A 24,255-nucleotide genomic window follows, 5' to 3' on the forward strand; every position below is an offset into this window, starting at 1 on the left:
ACTGTTCACAGACTTTGTGGGGCTTTGGATCAGGATGAACATGAGGAAAATACAGAATAATGTTATGTCTCTTATTTCCATGTGTTTGCATAGTCATACCTAGTAAATTCTCTCTGCACTAGTATTGACTGAAGGTTACCCTTTTAATTTGTTTAAGTTTTGTAAACAAGGAAAGCCTAATTTGCATATTCCAATTTTCATATTCATCATAGTTAACACTTTCTGCATACAAAACAATTTACCATGCATGTATGACTTATTCTTGTACTTACTTGACTGTTGTATATGTAGTTCTACATAGTGGCTCTTTCACAAAGTGATAAAAATATTCCATTCTATTATAAATATGGAGAGAAAACATATGCAAAACCACAAAAATTAACAGTAGGTGCTTAGGAGGGTATATGTCGATCAGCTTTTAACTTACTGTTTTGCAGCTGCTAAGGCTGAACTATTATTTGTCTAAATGTAATACTTTATACTTACCATAAGGTACTGCAAATCCTGGTATCTTTATATGTGCTGTGCTACAGTTTATTAAATTATTTTCAGTTTACTACAAGGAGTGGAAATGCAAAAGTTCATGTCACCTTCCTGCTTATGGTTGTTACTAGAGTTCAGAAATGTTTCAATTTTGGTAGTGTTAGAAGAGAATAAGTTGGGAAAAATGGATGCGTTTTTTAGTGTGACATGGTTATTGATTTTTGGTTGAGTTCTGTTCCTTTCCCAGCCTGTCAAGTGAAATTAATGTATCATCATTACAAAATGTAGATTTTTATCTTTTTGGGCCATGAAAATTGAGAGCACTAATTCAGCACTAATTCAGTGTATCTTTCTCCTCTGTTACTCTCTTCCCATCCCAATTTCTGGTTTGTACAGAGATTAATTATTAAAACATTTTGGTTTGCAGGGAGGCTGTGTAGATTCAACAAACCAGAGCCTTGTTCTGCTGCTCATGACCCTTGGACAACAGGATGTTTCCAAAGTCCTGTTAGGACCTCTGTCTCCATACACGTAAGTTGTTTTTGTTCAGTTTAATTACCTAGTCTTGTTTAATTTGGTAGTTTTATGACAGATGTTTTTCTGTATGGAAGATACTATCTAAGTCAGAACAACAGAACAACTTGTACCCATCTTCAAATGAAACAGGTGGTGTAAGTTACCTTATATTTATTTCTACATGTTAGAAGATTATTTCCTTACTGTTCTATATTATTCCTGATTCTGAGGCAATGAAAATTACAGAGATGGAGTTTATTGTTGGTTGTTGGTCTCGTATTGTATGCGTACGTCAGTTAGCTTTTTGTTGCCTAGCATACACTACCTTGTTTTCCTAGTGATTTCTCTGGAGCTGTGGCATTAAATGGCATGTTTTGAATGGTTAGCCAAATGTTAAAGCTGTGACTGTCCGAAGGAAAAAGCTCAAGAGTTCACTTTCTGGAGCTATGTGCAGCCCTAGAGCTTTAGCCCTGTTGAACAGTGGAGTTTAGTCATGTCCTTTAGTCTTGAATTTTGTTAAAGATTTGTCTGTGGCTGGTACTTGTTCAGAGGACACAAAAAGAATAAATTTCTCATATCGTTAGTTTCAACATGCAGGTAGGTAAAGGGAATCCAGCATCAAAAAATTCATTTGCTCTAGCAGAATGACAAGTGGCTGACAGTTATTCATAGAGACTAAGAGTTTTTTTCTTTAAGCAAGATGGGGGTGGGGGGTGTTTATCTGGCAATGGTGTCAAACAATAAGACTATGAACTGTCCTTTTTCGGTTATCATGGTACCGGTGCTGTATACGTGAAAGGTACAGTACTGTGATAACTGAAGAATGGTGGTGCCATCACATAAGCTCTAGAAATTGCCTAACTGCTATTCTCAACACCTATTATCTTGGAAATAACATTCATCAGATTTTGAGGAGGAAGACAGGAAAGCTTCCCATTGCAGGGGTAAAGTAATCCCATCTGAAGAGCATATGCATGTGAAAGGCATACGAAGTAGTAAATACCAGTGTTTGAAGTGCACAGTTAAGAAGGTGAAACAAAGCAATGACATGCATTGCTCAGCCCTTTTTTTTTTTTTAATACCATGCAAGTCATGCGAACACACTATTTTATTTTGTAAGCAGGCTGATTTCAAATGCGTGGGTTGTCAGTTCTGACAGGCTAGGTAGTGTATGACAGGGATGAAGGTCAGTAGCAGCCATTCTGGAGTAGCATGTGTCACATGAGATCATGCAACTCTCATGATCTCAAGTGAGATCAAGCCCTCACTAAAGCAGCTGGTAAAGGGTTGAGAAATTTGGCCCTTGAGCGGCTCATTAATTCACAAGTTTTTGAACTAAATTACTGTCGTGTTCCATTTCATTGTCTCTCCTTTCCTCTCTTGGGACTGTGACATGACTGCATTTAACACTTTAACCTCCAGACTCCAAAGCTGGAGTGTATAAACCATATAACTAGACTAAGTTCCCCGCCTAGCACAATGTAGCATGAATGTGACAGTTCACCTGGTGGATTAGAGCACTGTGAGGGGAATATGGTACTCTGGAATACATCCACCACAATGAGGAAATGTGTTCCACATTTGTGCATTTCCCTGGTAGATGTCCTTTGCCCCTGATAACGTGGAGGCAATGCCATGAGCAACGTTGTCCTGAGGAGGGATACTACTCCCCAAAAGACCACTTGGTCTGAGGCCAGCTGGATTGTCTTCTATATATATTCCAGATTTCACAGAAGTGCGTGCATGTCTGTCAAGCTGAGCTTAATACTGGGAGCTGGCTGTGCCACCACCTTGCTGAATTGTGCACAACAACACATTTTAAATCAAGCAAGAAATGAAGGTCTTGCAGGATGGGCTAGTCTGCGTGCAGGTGAATCGGCATGAAGCAGGACACATGAAGGAGAGCAGCGAGAAAGCATTGCTGCCAGCTTGAGTGGCCTCAGGGAGGAAAAAGCTTTGGAGCAAAAGTACGAACAAACTGCGTTTGAGAACTGCTCAACAGCTGTGGCACGCAGGCCACCAAAAATGTCAGGGGAAAACCTGACAGGGCCGAGATGAGTGAAGGAAGAAAAGGCAGCCACAGCCTGAGGGAAGACTCGCCACAGAAGGTGGCACCTGCCGCTGCTCGATCATCACCATTGGTGTTTATTCGGCTGCCACCAGGGAAAAAACTGTTGGCTGGGCAGGGCCTGTGGCATGGCTTGTGGCACAGACACTCACTGCAGGCATGCTAGTGTTCTACCCCAGCCCCATTAAGCTGACCCCCAGACCCGGCTCCAAGGCCATTTGGGGGTTTCAGCCAGAGGGAACGGGAATAGGCACGGCCCCCCTGCTCTCTCACTTGCCCCTTCTCCCTCCTCCCCTGGGTGGGCCATGACCAAGGCCTCCCCTTCCCCACGTGATGGGCCAGGGTGGCAGCAGGTGGGGGCTAGGATCTGGTACTCTGGAGCAACTTAGTCTGGTCTTGAGAGCAGAGACTTCAGGCCAGGTCTGGCAGGGTCAGCTCTGGCACCCTTGTGTCCCCTGGTGTGATGGGCACAGTCTGGGGGGACTGTGAGTGAGCTCCCCTGTGCCCTGCTCTGTTTTTGGGGTAGAGGAGCAAGGAAGCTGTTGGTGGTGCCCAGGTCTTCTCTGGCGGTGATTGGCAAGCTGGTCACTTTGCCATGACAGCAAGCTAAAATGTGTGAAGTGGATGTGTTATCTCTGCTGTTTAGCAGGCTTCTTGGGAAAGATGGCAATTCTGTAAACAGACTTTTATGCCTTTTTTCTTTTTTATGGTAGTACAATGATTTTTAATTTGGAGGTGGCTTGCCCTGAGGAATATCTCAGGTGTGGCTCAATTAGCTTGGCTTAAAGGAAAGTGTTCAGCTCTGCCTTGTTCTTGCCTGAAGATACAGACTAAAATTCCAGCAAAATAAACTGTGCTATACTTCTCAGTCCTTCCATCACTCCTCTGGTCTGTACATGTGTGTTTGATGCAGCCACCTCTGTTATTTGGGATGTAGACCTTCTCATACCAGACCTGTATCAGCCTCAAGCTAATACCAAACCACTTTCTACCTCATTTTGTCACCTATCCTTGTCTCTTCCCCCTCTTTTTGTCCTGTTTCCAGCGTTCTTACCTCTTCCCACTGCTCAAAAATTCTCCTTCCTGGTCTCCAGGCAGCCTCCCTTTCTCTCCCATTCCCTTTTGCAAAGCCCTTTTGCTTTTTCACTCTGTCTTTACTCAAAAGAATAGGCAGATCAGCATGGAAGTCTACAAACATACAAAGAGAGGTACAGGCTGAACAAATCCCATGAACATGTTGCAGATCTTGCTGGTCAGCTTCAAGGATTTTTCCCCAAAGATTTTGGTTCCATGCTGCCTTTGTGCAGCATTTGTGCAGCTTATTCTGTGCCCTCCTTGCTATTCAACACTGTGTTCCTGCTGTTTTGGGCTTGGCTGCTTGCATGTCACACTGCCAAAGCTCTGGGAAAGGACCCAGCTAACACGGAGGCTGGTACACAGCTTTTGCCTGTCAGCTTTACTGAAGCATTTGTGCCAGCGTATGCCCATTTGCCTATTATAGCAGCAACCAGAACCCTTGCAGCTGGGGAGGCATGGGAGAAAAGGCACTCTTCATTTCTTCCTTTAAACTGTTAACCCATTCAAGAAATGAGAGCTGGTGCCTGTAACTGGCTGGTCACTAGCCCAGGAAGGTGGGGTGAAAAGGTTTACATAACTGGAGGAGCCATGTGCCCATGTTCACCCTGCAGAGGTATTCAGCTGACTGCTCCAGAGATGAATCACAGATCTTACCAAGCACAGACCAGTGTCGGTAACAGGAGCCTCTCTTTTCCAAGCTACTGCTGTTCCCCTCCTCTCCCCATGCATGTGTCCAAGCACAGGAGCAGCAACACTCAAGTGGGTAAAGCAAATTCTGTTCCTGCAGCTCTCACTGTGCTTCATGTTTGGATACTCCTGAATTTCTGTGATTAAGAGGTACCAGGAGGCCCTGTGGTGTTTAAGTGAGGACTGTACTGTGCTCTTGGTCTACTCCTTAGCATTTTGTGGGTACTTTCTGTTGATTTAGGGTTATGACACAAGTGTGATAAGCTTGTGATGATGTTCTTAGCATGCAAAGCAGAGGCTTTTTTCAGATTGCTGGCTGTACAAATGTGTGGACTGGGTGTACACATTCTCTTTCTTCAAAGGTGAAACTTAACCTAAAAATATTACATGCTAATTGATATAGGAGATTAAATATTAGTTCAAGGCTGCTGACTTGCCTGTGACTGTGACACGAAGAGACTAGAATTCTGTCATGAGCAATTATTATTTTTATGTTTGTAACACTTCGGTGTAACTGCTTATTCCCTGTTTTGAAGAAGCCAGTAGGAATGTCATCTTCAACTGTTTTGTTTGTTTGTTTGTTTTGCTGGTTTTGTTTGTTTGTTAGTTCTTTTTTATGCTTTTCACTATTTTTCCTGTTGCTGCTCCTCTGGTCAGTATGCATTTAGAAGTACTGTGTCCATTTAGGCTCTTTATGCCCCCCTTCTAAAATGATGAAAGGAAATTACTTTTTTTTTTTTTCCCCCTGAAAATCAGCAGAGAATAGAACAGAACAGCTCAGTTGAAAGGGACCTACAGAGATCATCAGGTCCAACTGCCTCGCAACTTCATGGCAAACTAAAAATTAAAGGGCGTTACTCAAATGAACACAGACAGTCATGGGGTATCAATCACCTTGCTAGGAAGCTTGTTCCAGTGTTTGACCACCCTCACAGGAAAGAAATTTTTCCTAATATCCTAATATTACTAATGAAAAAACAGGAAGAATGAAGAATCTGGAAGTGATTCTAAAGAAACACGTAACCCAGAAGTGGAATAGTTAGCAGTACAAATCAAACACATGCTTTAGGATCTGATGTCTCTTTTTGACGTATGCAAACCTCTTGGCTATTCCTATTCATCTTTTATTTCTGCTTTAAATATTGGGAGAGGATTACCATAGGTTGGTACTGGGTTCATATGGCCCTGATGGAGAGTCAGCATCATGGGTAAGTGACCTTGCCTGGCTACACCTTTTTTTTCTCCTGTCTTCCTTCATCACATTTCTTCCTTCATCACTGTTTTGTCTTGCTGTTGGCAGGCATTTTTTCTCTGTCTGCTTATATAGAGCATATGGTGATTTCAGTAGGGATCACTAGCAACAACGCAAGTAAGAATTTTTGGAGCTTGTAGACCTATTTCTCTGTACTAAGCAATCTTCTCATGCGTATTGTACCCATTGTGCTTACTGCTGGAATCAGCACTGGTAGGTACTGCTGATGGGCTTTCTGTTTTGTTTCTTAAATTCTGTTGTTTTTTCTCCCTCAGAATTGAATTTCTGCGACACCTGAGAAGCTTCTTCCAGATCATGTTTAAAATTGAAACGAAGTCCCCTGAAGAAGAACACAAGGGTGGGGAAAAAGTCTTAATGACGTGTGTCGGCATTGGATTTTCCAACCTTAGCAAAACAATAAGATAAGAAACATTTTCAGACTAGGAAATGGGGTGCCAGAAAAGACTGCAAAGATGTGATTAAAAAACATCTTCCCCTGTGCTTATTCTGGCACAAGGAAAACCAGTGCAGAGGTACTCAAGCTTGCTGCATGGAAACAATAAAGCTGACTTTAGGCTGTTTAGACCTGTCCTCTTCGCAAATGTAATGCCACTATTCTGTATTGCATGGAATGGCTGGCTGGAGTCTCAGCTGGCTTGGGGCTCTTTGCACTGTATTCCACTACAGGGGACAGACGTGCCCCTTTTGTCCCCATGCCCTTTATTCTTGCATCCTCAAGCCTTAAATGCAGTAGGTGCTCTAGTTACGTCTATCTACAAACTTCTCTCTTAGCTTTTTCTGAATGGTTTAGATAGAAAGGGGAAAAAAGATTGACCAAAATGAGATTTGCCCTACAAAATAGATGGTCACAACAGATACATTACATTCTTGAGCTATCTGTGGAATTAATATTGGCATGAAAGTAAAAGTACAAGCTGGAACTATTATTTCTGGCGCAACATACATTGTGTATAGAATTTGTCAAATGCTTCACTCCCACTTATGTTGACTAAATTAATTTTGCAGGAGGGGAAAAAATGCCTTCTAATTTTCTTTAATGCTAGAATACTGAAGAAGAGATCACAGTCTATACTGATTTATTTTATCCTTCTCTGCAAAGATGGCATGGGAGGAGAAACCTTGACAGTTTCTGAATTGTCAAACATTCTTTTCATGTTTGGCATGTGACACACTGTAGTTCACAATTAGTTTTGAAAGGTAACAAAAAAGCTGTGCAGGGTTTCATGAAGAAAAATATATTCATTTATTGCCATCAAGTTATGTGCATCTTCTCCATTTTGAAAGAGAAGTTACAGTCAATGAGCATTGTTTGGATTGACTGGTGCTAAAAGTTCCTATCATGAAATAAATACTTACGTGAGAAAGAGTTTTGGTAGATTCCATGCAAACCTGTTGAGCTTAGTGCTGAACTCCTGACACAAGGAAAGATATTTATACTTGACTTCAGACTACACTCAGTGTGTTTAGAGTAAAATAAAACCATGTCAAAAGCTGGTATATTTATAGAGCAAGTACTAGTGACTGTGTTATAATGGTCTTACAAACTTTATCTGATGCCACTGTAAAGTGGGCATTACCTCTGTAATATGAAAAATGTATATTGGACTGAACAGAACTTTGACAAAACATTAGGTATTTAATTAGTGCTTTATGAACTATTGGAGGCCATGAGTCATTTTTTTATTGTACTTTGTTCTTGTTACATCTGCCTGAACATGTTTTGGGAAAAAAAAAAATAAAGTATTTTGTCCTAAAAAATATTTCTTCCCCTTTAAAAACAAACAAACCAACTAACCTTTTCCCCATCACTGTATGATGGTACCTCAAGTGATAAATGGCTATTTTAAACAGTTAAAGAACAATCTGGGGGGGGGTGGGCATGTAGTTGGAAGTGTGAGGCCATTTTTATAACTCACTACTCTTCTAAAATTTGATTTGCAGATAAGCAAACCCAAAATAATTTAGTTAAAAGCAAAATAAAATTATTTGACTTCTGTTTTTTTTTTTTTTTTTATTTCAAATTGCAACAGGAAAAAGTCTGTGGGTGGAGAATAATAACTTCTTACATTGCTTCCCCTTGTAAACTAAGCAATAAAAGCTGGAAACTCTCCAAATTAAAATTATGCTAAATACGAGGAGCCATTGGTCCAAAAGCTGAAATGTACAAGCTGAGATCGATGGCGACCAGAATGAATGTATAAAACCTATGCTAATTAAAGATGCAATTTTGCAGCACAGCTCAGATTTCTAAAATCAGCCTAAATAAAAATTTGGAAGTGTTGTCACAACTTCAAAACCAAAAAGCTCAATTACCTTTTAACTTTTAAAACTCAGCTTTTGAAGTTGTGACAGTGTTTTCAAACGTTCCAGTTGCACCAAACATAGAAAGGGCAGTGTGTTGCCCAGGTAGCAGATTCCTTAGCAATACAGTAATTAAATCAAAAAATTACACGTTTAACTACACCTCAGTGTTGAAGTTAGGCTGCTAACCCTTAGATCTGCTGAGAGAAAACAACCATTGTGTAGCTCTACAACAGACTGCTTGCTCTGACTCAGAATTGCTGGTTACTTTACTCAGAAAAATACATGTATGTAGCAGGAGTAAGTCTTCTAGAACAGACGGTCTCTGGAGAAAGAGGAACAATTACAAAGGAGTTTTTAGCTAAGAGCTTTCTTAAAATTGTTTGACTTCTACATTGTGTGATAAGTAGTTATTTGTAAATCCTCCAGATAAGATCTGTTTGTTTATTGGGAGAATGGTGATTAATATCTGTGTTGGTAGACTGATCCCATATGCAGTAGGCAGCTTCATTTTCGAGCTGTACAGAAGAAGTTAGTTTCTGGTGAAGACAACTCACATTCTTCATAATCACAGGCTTTGTCGTAAGGATGATTGTTACGAGGAGGTTTTAATCTCAGTCTGTCATGGTAGATTTAAAACTGGTTACTTGAATTTGTATGTGAATGATTTTGTACTCCTTGCACTATTTATCAATTTAGTTCATCCTTTTGAGTTAACAGCTGAAGTAATACCCTTCTCTGTGATTGAAAACTTTTCTGCTTACAAAAAGCTTTAAGGATGGACAACAAGGGGTATAGGTATGGGAAAGGACTAGTTAATAGAAGTATTTTGCAATGTGCATTTTAATTGCAGTAATTTTAACATTCAAGTGTGGACAGGGTGAACGAAGCACAGAGAAATGTTTTGACAGAGAACTAATCAGAGTAACTCATTAAATGGAGAATCTATTTCTTTAAACTTGCCTAACAGGAAAGGCTACTATTGTGGTGATGTGAAAAGTATTTGAAAAATGTATGTTTACCTTGCACACATTTCCACTTTCCTAATGTGTATTGTTAAACACTACTCCATTTCTGAGATGTGATGGTAACTGTGCTGTCCATTCTGTGTTTACATCGGAAAATTCATTTTAACTTGCTATAGAACTGATTCCGGAGTAGCAGAGATTATGCTGAAGGTGAAATTGCTTCAGTCCAAGACAGCGCAGTTTACTGAAGGTGTATGGCTGGAAGCCAGTGCAATAAATGCCTGGGGAAGCACAGAGTAGGTGAGTTAGCTAGGCCAAAACAGTAAGTACATGGCTGTCCTGGGTAATGTTTTCAAAATGGTGATTATGTTACTGCCAGAGTATATTCTCTCTCTTCTTTCCCTACCACACAGGTGATATTAAGAGTCAAATGGATTTTGTTTCAAGCCACTGAGACATACTTCTGCTGCTTGCAAACTATGACATTCACTTCCCAGTTTTTCAATCATGCCCTTGAGACAGCAAGAGCAGGTGGAGAAAAAAAGACAATAAAGAAAAGTACCAGCTGTCAGAAGGCATAATTTTACATATGAATTTCTTGCTCAATTTTTGATATTGTGTGACTATCACCCCACATTCATTTTGCATGTCAGATGAAATCATTTCTATTTATCCTAGGGAATACTGAGTAAGGCTGCTTCTATGTCAAAGCAACCATGAATTTCCAAAAAAAAAAAAAAGGGGGGGGGAAGGGGCATCTTTTACAGTTGCTGTTTAGTTCTTAGTAACCTTTTTCTTGAAAGACCATTCTTGGTGGGTGCAACACGTACAATTTTCCTTGGGTCTGATCTAGAAGCAGTGCTAACAAGCTCCAAAAACAAAACAAAAAAAGCACCACTGCGTTGTCAGTGGGAGGGGAAAAAAAGTCCTGCAAGGAAGAGTGTGTGGGTTGAACTCTGCTGTGATAGCACTGTGCATGTCACGAAGTGAAGTCATGCACTGTGTCAAAGCATCACAATGTCCAAGTAGCACTTACACTTGATAAATTATGATATTATAGTTGAGACAGATTTGTTAAGGTGATTTGTAGTATATCTGTAGCAGTACATGTTAGGTATGAGTGCTAATCTCTCTCATGGACTAGTAAGATTACTGTGTATACACCAGGAAGAGTAACCTGACCTGTATTTCCTGTGTACTAAAGAGCATCTGCAAGCCAGGTCTAAATATGCATGAATTTTGATTATTTAGTGTGTGTGTCTTTTTTTAAATGTTACCAAAGTTTAAGTAGAAAAACAGATAAAAAGCTTGCAGTTTGTTTGTGTTTCGGCATTCAGAAGGTGCTTGATTCTGTAGTGCTTCCTGAGAGATTTCCTTAAGTATTTGTATCTGGAAACACATCTATAGATGAAGAATGTGAAGGAAAAGGCTTCTGCTATGAAATGTTCCTGAGCACTGAATATAAAAATCAACATCGTAACTCATGCTGCAAGTGTATTACCTTTTATTTTCACTTTGTTTTTTTGTAACTTATGTATGTAATGTACTTTCAGAAAAAAATATCCACCATAAATCAGAGCTCAACAGGAGAGCCTAAAAAGTGTTGTTCCTGTTTCTTTTGGAAATGTGTGTGTCAGGTTGTTAATAAAAATTCTGTTTCTTAATCTCTTACTACTGATGTCAGTAGCAAATTTTCCCTTGAAACAGTGTCAATATCTTGTTCTAGTCTGTTCTAGGTAATGACCTATGTATTCAAAGTGAAGAGAGGCTGATTTGAAAAGATCTGGCCTTTTCCACAGTATGCAGAACATCTTAGAAGAGCAGGCTTCTATACAACTCACAGACTCCTTAACGGCTTTTTACTCAACAAGAGGGCGATGAGGGTGGAACAGGCTAAAGCTACACCATGTGGGGCCAGCCCTGTCAAAGGAAGGCTGTGGCAGCTGCCCAAGTAGTTTTTCTTCTTTATTTTCAGTTTTGAAGTACAAATAAAGATCTATTTATTTATTTATTTAGAATAGTTCAGTCAGAAGGGACCTTCAAAGATCGTCTAGCCCAACTGCCTGACTACTTCAGGGCTAAGCAAAAGTTAAAGTGTATTAATGAGGGCATTGTCCAAATGTCTCTAGAACACTGGCAGGCAGGGGGCATCAACCACCTCTCTAGGAAGCCTGTTTCAGGGACTGACCACATTTACGGTAAAGAAATTTTTCCTAAAGTCCAGCCTGAACCTTCCCTGGTACAGCTTTGTGCCATTCCCACACATCCTGTCATTGGTGACCGGGAAGCAGAGGCCAGCACTTCCCCTTGTTGGAAGAGAAGAGAGGAAGTTGTAGACAGAAATGTGGTCACCTCTTGTCCTCCTTCAGAGAAGTTAACCCAAGTGCCTTCAGCCTCTCCTCATAGGACATGCCTACCAGCCCTCTCACCAGCTCTATTGCCCTCCTCTGGATTTTTTCAAGGTCCTTAACATCCTTTTTATATTGCGGATCCCAGGACTGCACACAATATTCAAGGTGAGGCTGAACCAATGTTGAATATAGCAGAAGGATCAACTCTTTTGACGGGCTGGCTCTGCTGTGTTTAATGCACCCCAAAATACAGTTTGCCCTCTTGGCTGCCAGGGCACGCTGCTGGCTCACGTTGAGCTTACTGTTGACCAGCACACCCAGATCCCTTTCTGCTGATCTGCTGTCCAGCCGCTCGTCTTCCAGTCTATACCTGGTATTACTCTGTCCCAGGCGCAACACCTGACATTCACCTTTGCTGAATTTCGTGCCATTGATGATTGCCAATGATCCAAGGTATCTAGATCCCTCTTGTCCCTCCAGGGAGTCAACAGCATCTCCAAGTTTAGTATCATCAGCAAATTGCTAAGGAAACATTCAACTCCTGCATCCGGATCATTGATAAAAATGTTGAACAGGACTCGACCTAGAATTGAGCTCTGGGGAAAAATCATTAGTGACCACCAGCCAGATGTAGCCCCCTTCACTACAACCCTTTGAGCTCTATTCAACTGCTTCATCACCCAGTGTAGCATGTACCCATTCATCTTATAGTCGGACAATTTGTTCAGAACAGTACCATGAGAGATGGTATCAAAGGCCTTACTGAAATGCAGAAATTTTACGACCACCACCTTCCCTTCGTCCATTAAGTAGATGATCTTACTGTAGAAGGAGATAAATTGCTAAGGACTTCCCTGTGATGATCCCATGTTGATTACGCCTGGTAATAGCTTTGTTTTTTAACTGACTTTCAAGTATCCCCTAGGACAATCTTCATAACTTTTCCAGAGAAGGAAGTTAAATGAACAGGTCTGACTTGGCTTGCAGAGTTAAATAAACATTGTAAGCAAATGGCTTGAAAACTTGAAGTTAAGAAGTGTTCATGAAAAGGTGTAACTGATAGCTAAGAGGGCAGGTATTAGAGAATACTCGTGGTCTTCTTTTCCCCAGCCCAACAGGTCTACACAGAAAAGAGCTGAGCGGTTTGATCAGAAATGCCTGAATGAAACACAGAGTAAAAACTTGACTGTGTTTATAGTAACGGCACTTTCTTTACTGACCCAGCTTTCAAAGAGCTGCTCTGAGAGAACTTGACTGAAACTTCTGCTTTCACACCTATTCACATTTTGGTGAAATCCCTCATTGATTTCTTCCACTATGTGTCTTCCCCAGGCAAGAGTAATTCTTTTAATTAATGAAATATTTGAATTGTTTTCCCCAAGCCTTCAGCATAAAAACATAAAAAGGTGCATTGCTTGCATTCATGTAATGAATCTCTTGGCATTTTAGATTTTTATCCTACTGTTCATAAGTCTGTGTTCTGAAGAAATGCCTTTGTGCCTAGAGTACAGAAGAATGAAATGTCTCTCTTGTATCCCACAGGGAGCTGGACTAGAAAACACTGAGATCCACAGATTCTCAGAACTGTCTAAGTATTTTCTTCACATTAGGAGCGCTATAAACAGATTGCATCTCTACAGGCCCAGATTTCCCTGGCTTATTTCTGCTCTTTTTCTGTTTTGTTGTCGTTGTCTGTTTGTTTGTCCATTTGGTTCGTTCATTTGTTTGGTTTATTCATAGGATTTGTTTGTGTTACTTTGTCTGTATTAGATTCTTGTAAAGACTAAACCCTGCGGCTTTTATTGGAGAAAGATTTCCTCTGTGGTGCATCCTAAGTGCTAGCTGACGTCTTTCTCTGCTGACCCATTCTTCCTACTTCTGTAATCTCCATGGCCATTCCTCCATCATACAGGCTGGAAGAACAGCCTCCACCATGACGCTGCAGGGCTCTGAGTTGTTGGTTCATCTCCCTTCTGTCTGCTGGCACTTCCATGGATTTCTTTGCAGGCTGTCTCTGGCCACTCACACAGCCGATGCATGTCTCTTTTGTCCAGTGATTAAATTGTAACGAATACCGTTCACTTATCTGCATCACTGTGAGGACTCTCATCCAGATTTTAGAAAATGGAAAAGCTGCCAGATACATTGGAATTCTGCATAACTAAATGTGCCTTACTGATCCCTGCTGTGGAAACAAAAGGATTCTCTTCATCACTTCCATCTCAGAGGTCTCCTTGAAGGCTTGTCATCTTGAAGTCAAGTTTAGGATGAAGAGGGGTTGCTAATTACATGGAGTCTGGCCTCCAGACTCCAGGTACAGAGTATATTAGAGTATACTAGTACATTCTTCCTCTTTCAAAGGAAATTACAGTGTTCAGGAGGGCCTCAAGTCTTCAGTAGAAAAACTGAGATATGGCATTTCCTTTACACAGTTTTTGAAAATTTGTTCTAGCATTTAATCACGTACTGTTTAAAAGCAAGTACTTATTTTACTTGGTCAGCTTTCAGCTCCTGGTCTGTACTACACCAGAGAGCCCTTGGTATCCTGTATGTTTGACTCTTTGAAAGACCTCAAAGTAAAAAGATTTCCGCTTTGGTATCAGAAAGACGTATCTGACACACTTAAGGAAACTAAGAGTCATCTAGATGAATCCTCTGAGTTGTAAAGGGGACCAAGAAACCAAACTACCTAACAGCAAAAATCAAAGCTTCTCGCTAGTTACTAAAATGTATGGTCTGCTTTAAAATCAGTGGCACATCACACTAATAAACAGACAATGGGCATTTTCTTGTAAAGTCCAGGGGCTGTGTGTTGCACAAGAGAAAATCTTAAAATCTGGTCCACACTTACAAAGCCGAAAGACTCTGTTATTTTGGGAACCTCTGTGATGGAAGCTTACCTAGTGTTGTGTTTGCTTAGCAATGTTGTGGAGTTTTCTCTCTTTAACATTGTGTATTCATTAAATAAGGTTTATACCACTGTCATTGGAAAGACTATTTCCTACACAAAGACGGCACTTGTTTAAGAGTAGGACTTTTGGGGACCAACACAACTTTGTAGTTCTTTGCTTTTCAAAGGAAGCAGGGCAGGAATACAAATCGTGGGGGTGGGGGGGTAGGGGAGTGGAAAAATATCACAAAGATACAAAAGCGCATAATGAAAGAAAACAGGGTAAACGTGCTAGTGATTCCATTATCTCCTCATATTTAAAATACTTTAAACTATTTTAAAATATTGCTCTTTATCCCACTAACATTTTGTAGGGATTAAAAATAATTCACAACACTTGACAGAATATTTTTGCAGCATCCCCTCATATAACAAACCAAGAAATGTCAATTTCAGTAGGATTTCAGTAGCTGTATCTCACCCACCCTCCTCAGGACAAGACATTCCTGCTGGTGTTACTCTAGCTGCTAGCCAAATACTCCGTTCAGCAAGCAGTGTGTGTGTCATAATGTTAGTTTCACTTTTGAGGGGAAGAAGAAAAATGGTGGTTTTGAGTAAAAGCAGCCTTCCTGGCAATCTTTTCAGCTTGCTTCCTCTGTCGTTTACTGAATGGTAACCCTCCCATAAATCAGTAGAATATTTATGTTGCCTGCTGCAGCATCTCTTCTACACAAAGTGGGTCCCTTGTTCACAATTGTAGTGGCATATTCCTTCTGCTTGTCAAAAAATATCTCCAGCCAGGTTGCTGGTAGCTCTGGGCTTTCCACCTCTGGCTAACTCCATTGCACAGCAGCAGAGGATGCAAGAGAAAATACATCCAAAATGAGGAGGGATTGGCTCACAGGGCTCAACTCACCTGTGAGGGCTTGATTTGTCCTCGGATCTATCCCTCTGGAAGAAGGTGCCCCAGCCTCACTCTTGTGGCTCCTCTGGCCAGAGGAGAGCCAGGCTCAATGCTGCTCCATGCCGGACATGGCATTTAACACATGGCAAAAAACAGCTTTCCCTCGTTTCTCTGGATGAGAACTAGTTGTACTCTTTCATGCAATTAGGTAAACACTTGAAATTTGTTTGGTCCTTTGCACAAAATCTTCCCTGGGAACAAAATGTTTGGAGAATACTCCCTGTGATGATCCAGCAGAGCTAACTGCTGCCTCTGCCTCCACACCTCACATGCAACTGCCTCAGCGGTGTCTTCCGTAATCGACTAGAAGTCAGGTCAGGAAGCCCAACAGCTGATGACATGTACCTTTCTGCTTCGGGGAGACCTCTCGTTCTTTATTTTGCATTTGTGCCTCATTGTGAGGGAACACTTGCTGGAACTGCTCATTTAAAAATCCTTCCTCCTCCAGGAAGAGGAGATTGTGGAAGCTATTTCTGAATCCCCAAATGCTCTCCCTGAGAGCTTGACCATGTGGTTTATTTCCATTACACTACAAAAGTGGAATGAGGAACCTATGTTTTTAAATGTAATAGCTGCTGGGTGCCATTCTTTGGAAATGAGAAATGAAAACAGCTGAATGCTAATTTATTGTTTTAGTTACAAAGAAAAGACCCAGCCAATGTGGTTGGAGTTCAGAAATAAAAGGAGAAAAAGAAGAGGGACTAACACAGGTTTGATGATGTTTGTACCAGTTTGTTCCACAGCAACAGTGAAAGTTAGTAGTTAATTAAAATGATGTGGAGCCTGACCCCACAATTAATTAATTAAAGCAGGGCTACTCCAGTGGTGGCCAGGGGAAGAGACCTCTCTCCTTAGCACAAATGCTTCTTTGCTGGCTTGTGCATGTCACGGGTGGTGCACCTTTCTGAACCTGGAGAGGGGCTGGCAGTAAGCCCCCAGCTGGGCAGCAGTTGGTGGCTTCCAAAAGATGGGGTGGCTCTGAGCTGATTATGAGGTCCAGACCCATATCCAATCCATACAGAGGTTCTGAGCCCCAAGTTATTTTAGAGATGGTAAAGATCCACAGTCCCTCCATTGTCTGCCAGCAATGTGCCGGCTCCATTTATCTTTCACCAGCACTTCCAGAAGCATTAAAATCAAGTGGCTTACATCTCTGAAATCTAACTGAAGCATATCATGTAAGAATATTTTTAAGGTATCTTCTTCCTTGGTCTTGTTCCCTGTTACTTTTCCTCTGTGTCATTCTTCATTGTCTGGTGGTATCTGTTAATCAGATGAGAACACAATATTCCACAAAACTTGTGGAAATTTACTTATTTGTGGAACACCTACGCTTCTGCCATTTTTAATTGAAATTGGCCATAAGATTCAAAAGGAAAACAGCTATGTTAAAGATACGTAGTAATTTATTTTTACTCTAAAGTATTTTGATATTACAGTTTTGCCACTGTGTTCTCATTTGATACCAACACTGATATTAGATGCTCCCAAAATGAAGTCAATTCTTCAGAAATAATGATAGTGGTAGGTGTCCCTGCTCATGGCAGGGGGGGTTGAATTAGATGATCTTTAAGGTCCCTTCCAACCCAAATGATTCGATGTTTCTATGATTCTATAAAGCAAAGTGTCTAATACATACTGTCATGTGACCAATCATTAAGTAACGCTTGTGAAAAATCAGCACAATGCATATTGTTATAACTTTATTTCAAACTGAAATATGTTTCTGATTTTAAATTAAAGTCTGTGCATTGTTTTTCCAGGACTGGGAGCCCAAACACAACTTGTTATTGCTTTGGACTAAGGACTAGAAATAAAAACAAGTAGAAACAAGGGTGAAATTGATTAGCTTCACTGTCTAATATGAAGATAAGAAGAGTAAACGGAAAAATTATAAGTAAACAAATGACATATTCTACTTTGGTTTTGCTGTGAGCTATTTAAAGAGTTTTAGAAACAGTTCCTGAATAATTCTTGTTCACATACTTGTGTGTGTGTGTGTGTGTGTGTGTGTGTGTGTTAAAGGCTCTTGTTCTACAAGGTCTCTGGTGATTGATGTGGACACTGTAGGCAGTATGGAAAAAGTACAAGATAAGCTTGATGCAGTTTTGTGACGTTAACTTTCATATTGCATTCAGGCAACCTGGTAATTGTACTTTACTTGTACACAGAAGTGCAAAAAAGTGGTTAAAAATATCATGAAAGTTGATCTCTCCAGTGAGAAAATTCCACAATTTCAATGGTAGACCTTAAGAGGATTTAGTTACCCTCACCATTAACAGAAGTTAATTCTATTGTCTTTTGTCCCTTTTATTACTAGCTGTATGACACTATGATACTCACACCCTGTCTCACCAGCTACGGCAAATTAAATTACAAGAACAGGTTATATAAACATGAAAAAAATAAAAAATAAAAATAAAAATAATTAAAAAAAACAGGATGAGAAAATAATGTTTGGCTGAAATGAAGTTATATAAACATTAACGTTTGAAGTTTCATGACTTTCACAGATAGATAAGTGCTGCCAAAGAAGTTCAGGAAGCATAGAATCATGAAATCATGGAATTATAGTATCATATAATAGTTTGGGTTGGAAGGGACCTTAAAGATCACCCAGTTCTAACCCCCTGCCATGAGCAGGAACATCTCCCACCAGACCAGGTTGCTCAAAGCCCCATCCAGCCTGGCCTTGAACACTTCCAGGGATGGGGCATCCACAGCTTCTCTGGGCAACCTATTGCAGCACATCACCACCCTCTGACTGAAGAATTTCCTCCTATCATCTAATCTAAACTTCCCCTCTTTTAGTTAAAAGCCATTCCCCCTTGTCCTATCACTACATTCCCTGACAAAGAGTCTCCAGCTTTTCTGTAGGCCCCCTTTAGGTATTGGAAAGCCACTGTAAGGTCTCCCCGGAGCCTTCTCTTCTCCAGACTGAACAACCCCAACTCCCTCAGCCTGTCTTCACAGGAGAGGTGCTCCAGACCCTTGATCATCTTCGTGGCCTTCCTCTGGACTTGTTTGTATTGGTCCTTGTCCTCTCACCTTGGCGTCTCACAAGAGCAGAGTAGAGGGGTACAATCACCTCCCTTGGCCTGCTGGCCTTGCTGCTTTTGATGCAGCCCAGCATACGGTTGGCTTTCCAGGCTGCAAGTGTACATTGCAGGCTCACGTTGAATTTCTTACCAACCAACACCTCCAGGTCCTTGTCTTCAGCGTTGTTCTCCATTCATTCTCTGCCTGTATTTGTGCTTGGGATTGCCCTGGCCCAGATGCAGGACCTTGCACTTGGCCTTGTTGAACCTCGTGAGGTTCACACAGGCCCGCTTCTCAAGCCTGTCCAGGTCCCTCTTGATGACATCCCTTCCCTCCAGTGTATCGACCGCACCACACAGCTTGGTGTCATCAGCAAACCTGCTGATGGTGCACTCAATCCCACTGTCCATGTCACCAACAAAGATGTTAAATAGTGCCAGTCCCAGTATTGACCCCTGAGGAACACCACTCGTTCAAAAAGAACCTGGATAGAGATGCAGTTTACTGCATTTTAAAATGCAATATCATTACTCACTACATATTTAACTTCTAGAAACTTCAATTTGAAAAGTACTAAAGAGAGGTTTCCATCTAACTGTCCATAAATATCTTGAAACATAAGAAAAAAAAAAATGAACGTATGTACACGTGAAAATATTTATTTTCAAATAACAAACTTCCTTTCCACAAACTGATCCCAGGTGCATTCAAGTCATTATACAGTCCTGAATACTGTCCAGGATGAGAATGTATTTACATAAACTTTGTCTAGAACCTTAATTTTGCATTACAGTACTTCATGTCAGTTTCTGAATCCCTATAAATGGAAACTCAGGGCTGAACACAAGAAGTGTAGTTTGTTCATATGAAGGAAGTTTTCCATGCTTGACTATTTTAAGGAGATTTAAGCTGATTCTGCTTAGATTTAAAAAACAAAAACATAAAAAACATCATTGTCACCATAAACACCAACCAAAACCTTGTAGGCCCACAAATCTGCTACAAGAGATGTTCAAGCCAGTAGACTTCCCTACTTCCAAAGTATTTTCAAATAAGACATTCTGTTGGCATTATATTCTATTTTCCTGGTGATAATTAGATCCAATATAGTACAATTTTAGCTCCTCATTATTATAAATATATTCTATTTGTATAAAAGCTGAACTTGATTACATACAAAACGAAGTGTGTGTTTAACTCAGTGGAGACCTACTTTGGCGGACTCCACAATAACTTAATGGAGTTCCACTCCGGTGGACTCCAGAAGAGTCTGTATTGCGGACACCAGGAGTTTTTACTTCAGATCCACTAAAAAACACTGCAAGCTGAGATTCTCATTGTCTGTGTCTTCTCTTTCAACTCAGGTTGCAGTTTTATTTTTTGTCTTGTTTTGTTCTGTGTGTAGATTTTATTAGGGAAGAAGAACCTCAGGCATTTCTTTCTGACACTTTCCCTTGCTGGATGGTGCTAGCATACATTATCTGTTCACTCCGACACTCAGCAAAAAGCTCTGAAAGTCAGAGTGACAGCATTTTATGGTTCCCTGTAATGCCAATTATACCAAGCCATTTCCCATCAGTGAATTGTATTTCAAAATTCAAAAAGCACTGTAGTTAACACAATTGCTTGCATTTGCCTGCTGTCTTTTTTCATCCACACGACTCTTGGCAGCACACTAAGTTTTATCCTACAGTGGGAGAAAGGCGCATGCTCCTTATAAGGATTCCCCAAGCTGCTACTGAATTGTGACTCAACTAACATGGCAAGAAATGAGTTTACTCTGTCACCAGATCAGAACCACACCAACATGTGCTGAGCCACACGACTGCCAGGCTTCAAAGTCTTGGGACACTTAAAGAGTCACGGAGATAGGTGTGGGCATTGCTCTTCACAAGAGGCAGTCAGCTTTGTTAAAGAATTAATAAAAAAAAAATTAATCTTTCTCTATTTGCATAAAACCTGTCAGAAACTATTAAAATCAGCTAGTGGGGTTCTGCAGGGCTCCATTTTAGGACCAGTTCTCTTCAATGTTTTCATAAATGACTTGGAAACAGGACTTGAAGGTGTATCGAGTAAGTTTGTGGATGACACTAAATCAGGAGGAGCTGTTGACTCTGTCATGGGTAGGGAGGCCTTGCAGAGAGATCTTGGCAAATTAGAGAGCTGGACAATCACCAGCAGTATGAAGTTCAACAAGAGCAAGTGCCAGATTCTGAACCTGGGACTGGGCAACCCTGGCAGTCACAGACTGGTGAAAAAGAGGCTGGAAAGCAGCCCCACAGAAAGGGACCTGTGGGTTCTGGTCAATGGCAAATTGAATGTGAGTCAGCAGCATGCCCTGGCAGCCAGGAGGGCCAACCGTGTCTAAAATGGGACAAAATCAGGTGTAAACTGAGAGTATCAAGACCAAGAGATGGCTTTTCTCTTAGTCTTTATTTTCAAAGTGGATGAATTAAAGTTGTGGTGTTTTCTTTTTTTCTTTCTATTTATTTATTTATTTATTTATCTATTTTTCAGGAATTTTATTTATCTATTTTTCAGGAATGCAAGACCGTATTTACATGTGCTTCTTCCTCTTTTTTATTTTATTTTTCCTTCAGCAACGGGGTATTTGCTCATATCGCTCAAAAAAATAGCTTTCTGAGAATGACTAAAAATACTGAAAAAACTTCTTTGAAGTGCTCTTTGTGACTGATATTTAAAGAAAGAGCACGTTTCTAAACAGAATTTGTTTCTCTCAAATGCTGGGCCTACCAGAACAGGGGAAGGAAAACCATTAAAAATGTATGTATTTACCGTTAAGCACTTTACATCCTGAAAGATTCCAAAAGTAGAAGAAAAAGTGACATACAGGCACTCTGACTTCATAGAAATTACTTAAACAAGCAACTAACTTCTCTAGTCTTGTTCTAAGTCATGAAAGTTTTGCAAATAATTCCCCAAAACCTCCTGAATAAAGAACAGACTTTGAATTTAATTTCAGCGGACAATGACAAAGCTAACCACAACTAGCAGAATGTTTGCGATAATTACAATGAAACTGCTTCTATCATTTTTAGCTGTTTGAACATGAGAATGAAACAAAATCTATTTCCTTGTCTGCATTTGAACTTCAGAATTTGGAACACAGAAGTATCAAGGAAGTAAAACCAAGTCTTCTGCAAAGGTGGCAAGAATTGTAACTTGCTTTAACAAACAGACTAACTCTGAAGGGAAATTGTTAAAACAGTTGTAACTTAATGGTTCATATGTAACTAGTGTTACTTTTGTCCATTATTTGAGGACGTTTAGGAAGTTTCTGTCTCTGAGTGTTTTACATACCTGTTTAATTTAGAATGTTGTGGTTATGCCTGTTAGTACAGCTTACACATATTTGTGTTTGATTTAGCATGGAAATGTAGAATGACAGGTGTAAACAGGATGAAGCTGTATCATAGTTCACTCTTAAAAAGAGTAAGTTGCCATGTGTCACAGGCTGACACCATTGTACCCATGTTAATATGCAAATGTATGTGAAGTGTATATGGTCATTTAGCAAAGACAAAAGGAAAGGGGAATGCTTTAATGAGAGTAAGATGCAAATCCGAAATTCTGTTTTCAGTGCAGATGCCTTTGAAAGGACTTGCTAAAAATGAACATAGTAGCAGGAACACTGTTGAAAATAATGAACAACCCTGAACAGCCTAGTGAAAAAAACATTTCACAGCAGAATATGCTATATTGTGATTAAATATAATGGAACACAAACAAGCAAAAATGTCTGGTATTGCTAGGTAAACTAGTGTTGGGAGTCATAATGTAGACAGGACTTCTGTAATCTCTATCAACTGACAGTGTTCTCTTATCAGTCAAGAGTTTGGCAGATTCTCAAGGTCCAACCATACCTGACACTGTTAAAATGTGGAAGCTTTACAAACAATAATTTAAGGAATTCCCATCCACTTTTGTAAAATTCTTTGCACTTGCAGTGTTCCGTCCACAGAGATCTTGATGAGCAGAGTCTTGGATATGCACTGATGCACAACCAACATACTACACTACTCTCCTGATCTTTTAAGCGGTCTGGATACCAGTGGCAATTATACTCTGGATGAATTAGAACTATTTTATTTTGCAATTTGTCAGAAGTTTTCAGTGTCACAGGAGTAGGTGCTTGTGTGAATTTTCAACATGACAGCCTGGAAAGAGAGAAAGGCATTAAAAAAGAAAGGCAAATTATTAGAGGATGTAGTACCAAAGAGACTTCCAGTGAGATAGGGGACTAGACAGATATAAGAAATAATAGATTTTATTTCAAAATCACTGAGTGTCCTTTAAACTGCATATTCAAGGAAGCCAAATATGCAAAGCAATGTACACGCTGAGTTAAATTCTAATTCTGAATTGCCCTAGATTTCCATAAGATGATGTCATATGACACAGGCGACACTTTTCTTCTGCTTAAAGAGTTAAAAACATGTCACTCTGGAGATGGCAGTGATAAGTTTGCCTTAAAGAACATTTTTTTCTTTAACAGTACCAAATTCTGTTAGCAGACAGGTAACAGTCTGCTTTGGAATTGGTCAGAGTTGCGCATGCATCTGTTGGTGGTTTTCAGTCATAATCTATGTCAGATCAAATTGTCTTTTTAGTTCTTCCCAGTCCTTCTCTCGATTGTCTCCTGGGAAAAGACTTCATGGTGCTTTTTTGTAGATTGAGTCCTCTGATACTGGCGTTTTTCCTTATCTCGCTATCTCTTCAGGTCAGCAGTCAAGCTCCTTCTCTTTCTGCTTGTTCCAACAGACAACCTAGCTCACCTATTTCAGAGTTTTAATTGAAGCAGGTTTACTTGGCACGGGCAAGAAAACAAGGAGCACAGTCATCACACAAGTTACAGAAAAGCGTACTTTTTCAAAGTTAAGGGTTGTGCAATAAGCCCAGACCTAGGACAGAAATAGCAGATACAAACATCGCCTGAAAAAAAGGCGCACTCTCCCCTTGCCCCGGCTAACACACACGGCTGCCAAGGGAGCTGCTGTTTACTACGCCTGGCCAAGGCGAGGTCAGCCCGGCGGCGCGGTCCGCGGCTCTTTACCTCGCTTTCTTTCACTTTTCACCTCACAGCGGCTCCGGTTGGCGACGGAAAACGGAAACCTGAGAGAGACGAGAGCCTTCCGCTCCCCGGAGGAACAGCACGGGAGCGGGGGGACCCTTCCCCGCGGCTACCCCCGCACCCCGCCCCGCTCCCCAGGCGGAGCCCGACACCCGCCGCCCAACGGCCGCCCAACGGCCACGGGGCAACCCGCCCCCCCCGCGGGGCGAGTAACGGCCGGCGGCGGCCCCGCCCCGTCGCCTAGCAGCTGCGTGATGACGCAGGCGGCGGGAGCCCCGCGGCCCGGCCCCCGCCCGTTGCTGGGAGGGGGGTGAGGGAAGGGAAGAGGGGGGGAGGGAGGCGGGGCGGCCGCGAGGAGGCTGCGGGCAGAGCGCGGCGCGGCTCGGCACCACGCCGCCGACCGCCGCCGCCTCCCCCGGCGCCGTGCATGGAGAGCGAGCGGGCGCTGAGGGGCAAGCCGCCTGCGTGCGCCGCTCCGCCCCGCCGAGCCCCCGCCGGGTGAGTGGGGCCGGCGGCGGTTGTCCGCTGGCCTCGGCGGAGGGGGCG

General features: G+C 41.3%; 2 protein-coding genes across 7 annotated transcripts in view; both read left to right on the plus strand.

Moving 5' to 3' along the window:
• The window catches only part of RCL1 (RNA terminal phosphate cyclase like 1), a 35,368-nt gene extending 24,324 nt beyond the window's left edge, over window positions 1–11,044 (plus strand). Inside the window, exons 8-11 of one of the 4 annotated variants that reach the window (XR_013943775.1) lie at window positions 911–1,014; window positions 6,359–6,441; window positions 9,550–9,673; window positions 9,753–11,044. Coding sequence is in view for 2 of the 4 variants with exons in the window: in XM_080574455.1 (XP_080430581.1) it covers window positions 911–1,014; window positions 6,359–6,509 (255 nt within the window). In the remaining 2 variants the exon portion in view is untranslated. Of the gene's footprint in view, window positions 1–910; window positions 1,015–6,358; window positions 7,863–9,549 lie in introns of those variants that run through there. The other 3 variants (XR_013943776.1, XM_080574456.1, XM_080574455.1) reach the window with 3 other exon arrangements.
• Window positions 11,045–24,040: 12,996 nt separating this feature from the next.
• Window positions 24,041–24,255, plus strand: part of JAK2 (Janus kinase 2) — a 92,910-nt gene continuing 92,695 nt past the window's right edge. Inside the window, exon 1 of one of the 3 annotated variants that reach the window (XM_080574393.1) lies at window positions 24,041–24,207. The gene's annotated coding sequence lies outside the window, so the exon portion shown is untranslated. The remainder of the gene's footprint in view (window positions 24,208–24,255) is intronic. The other 2 variants (XM_080574399.1, XM_080574397.1) reach the window with 2 other exon arrangements.

This window comes from Anser brachyrhynchus (genome assembly GCF_964034855.1).
Source record: "Anser brachyrhynchus genome assembly, chromosome: Z".
Lineage (NCBI taxonomy): Eukaryota > Metazoa > Chordata > Aves > Anseriformes > Anatidae > Anser > Anser brachyrhynchus.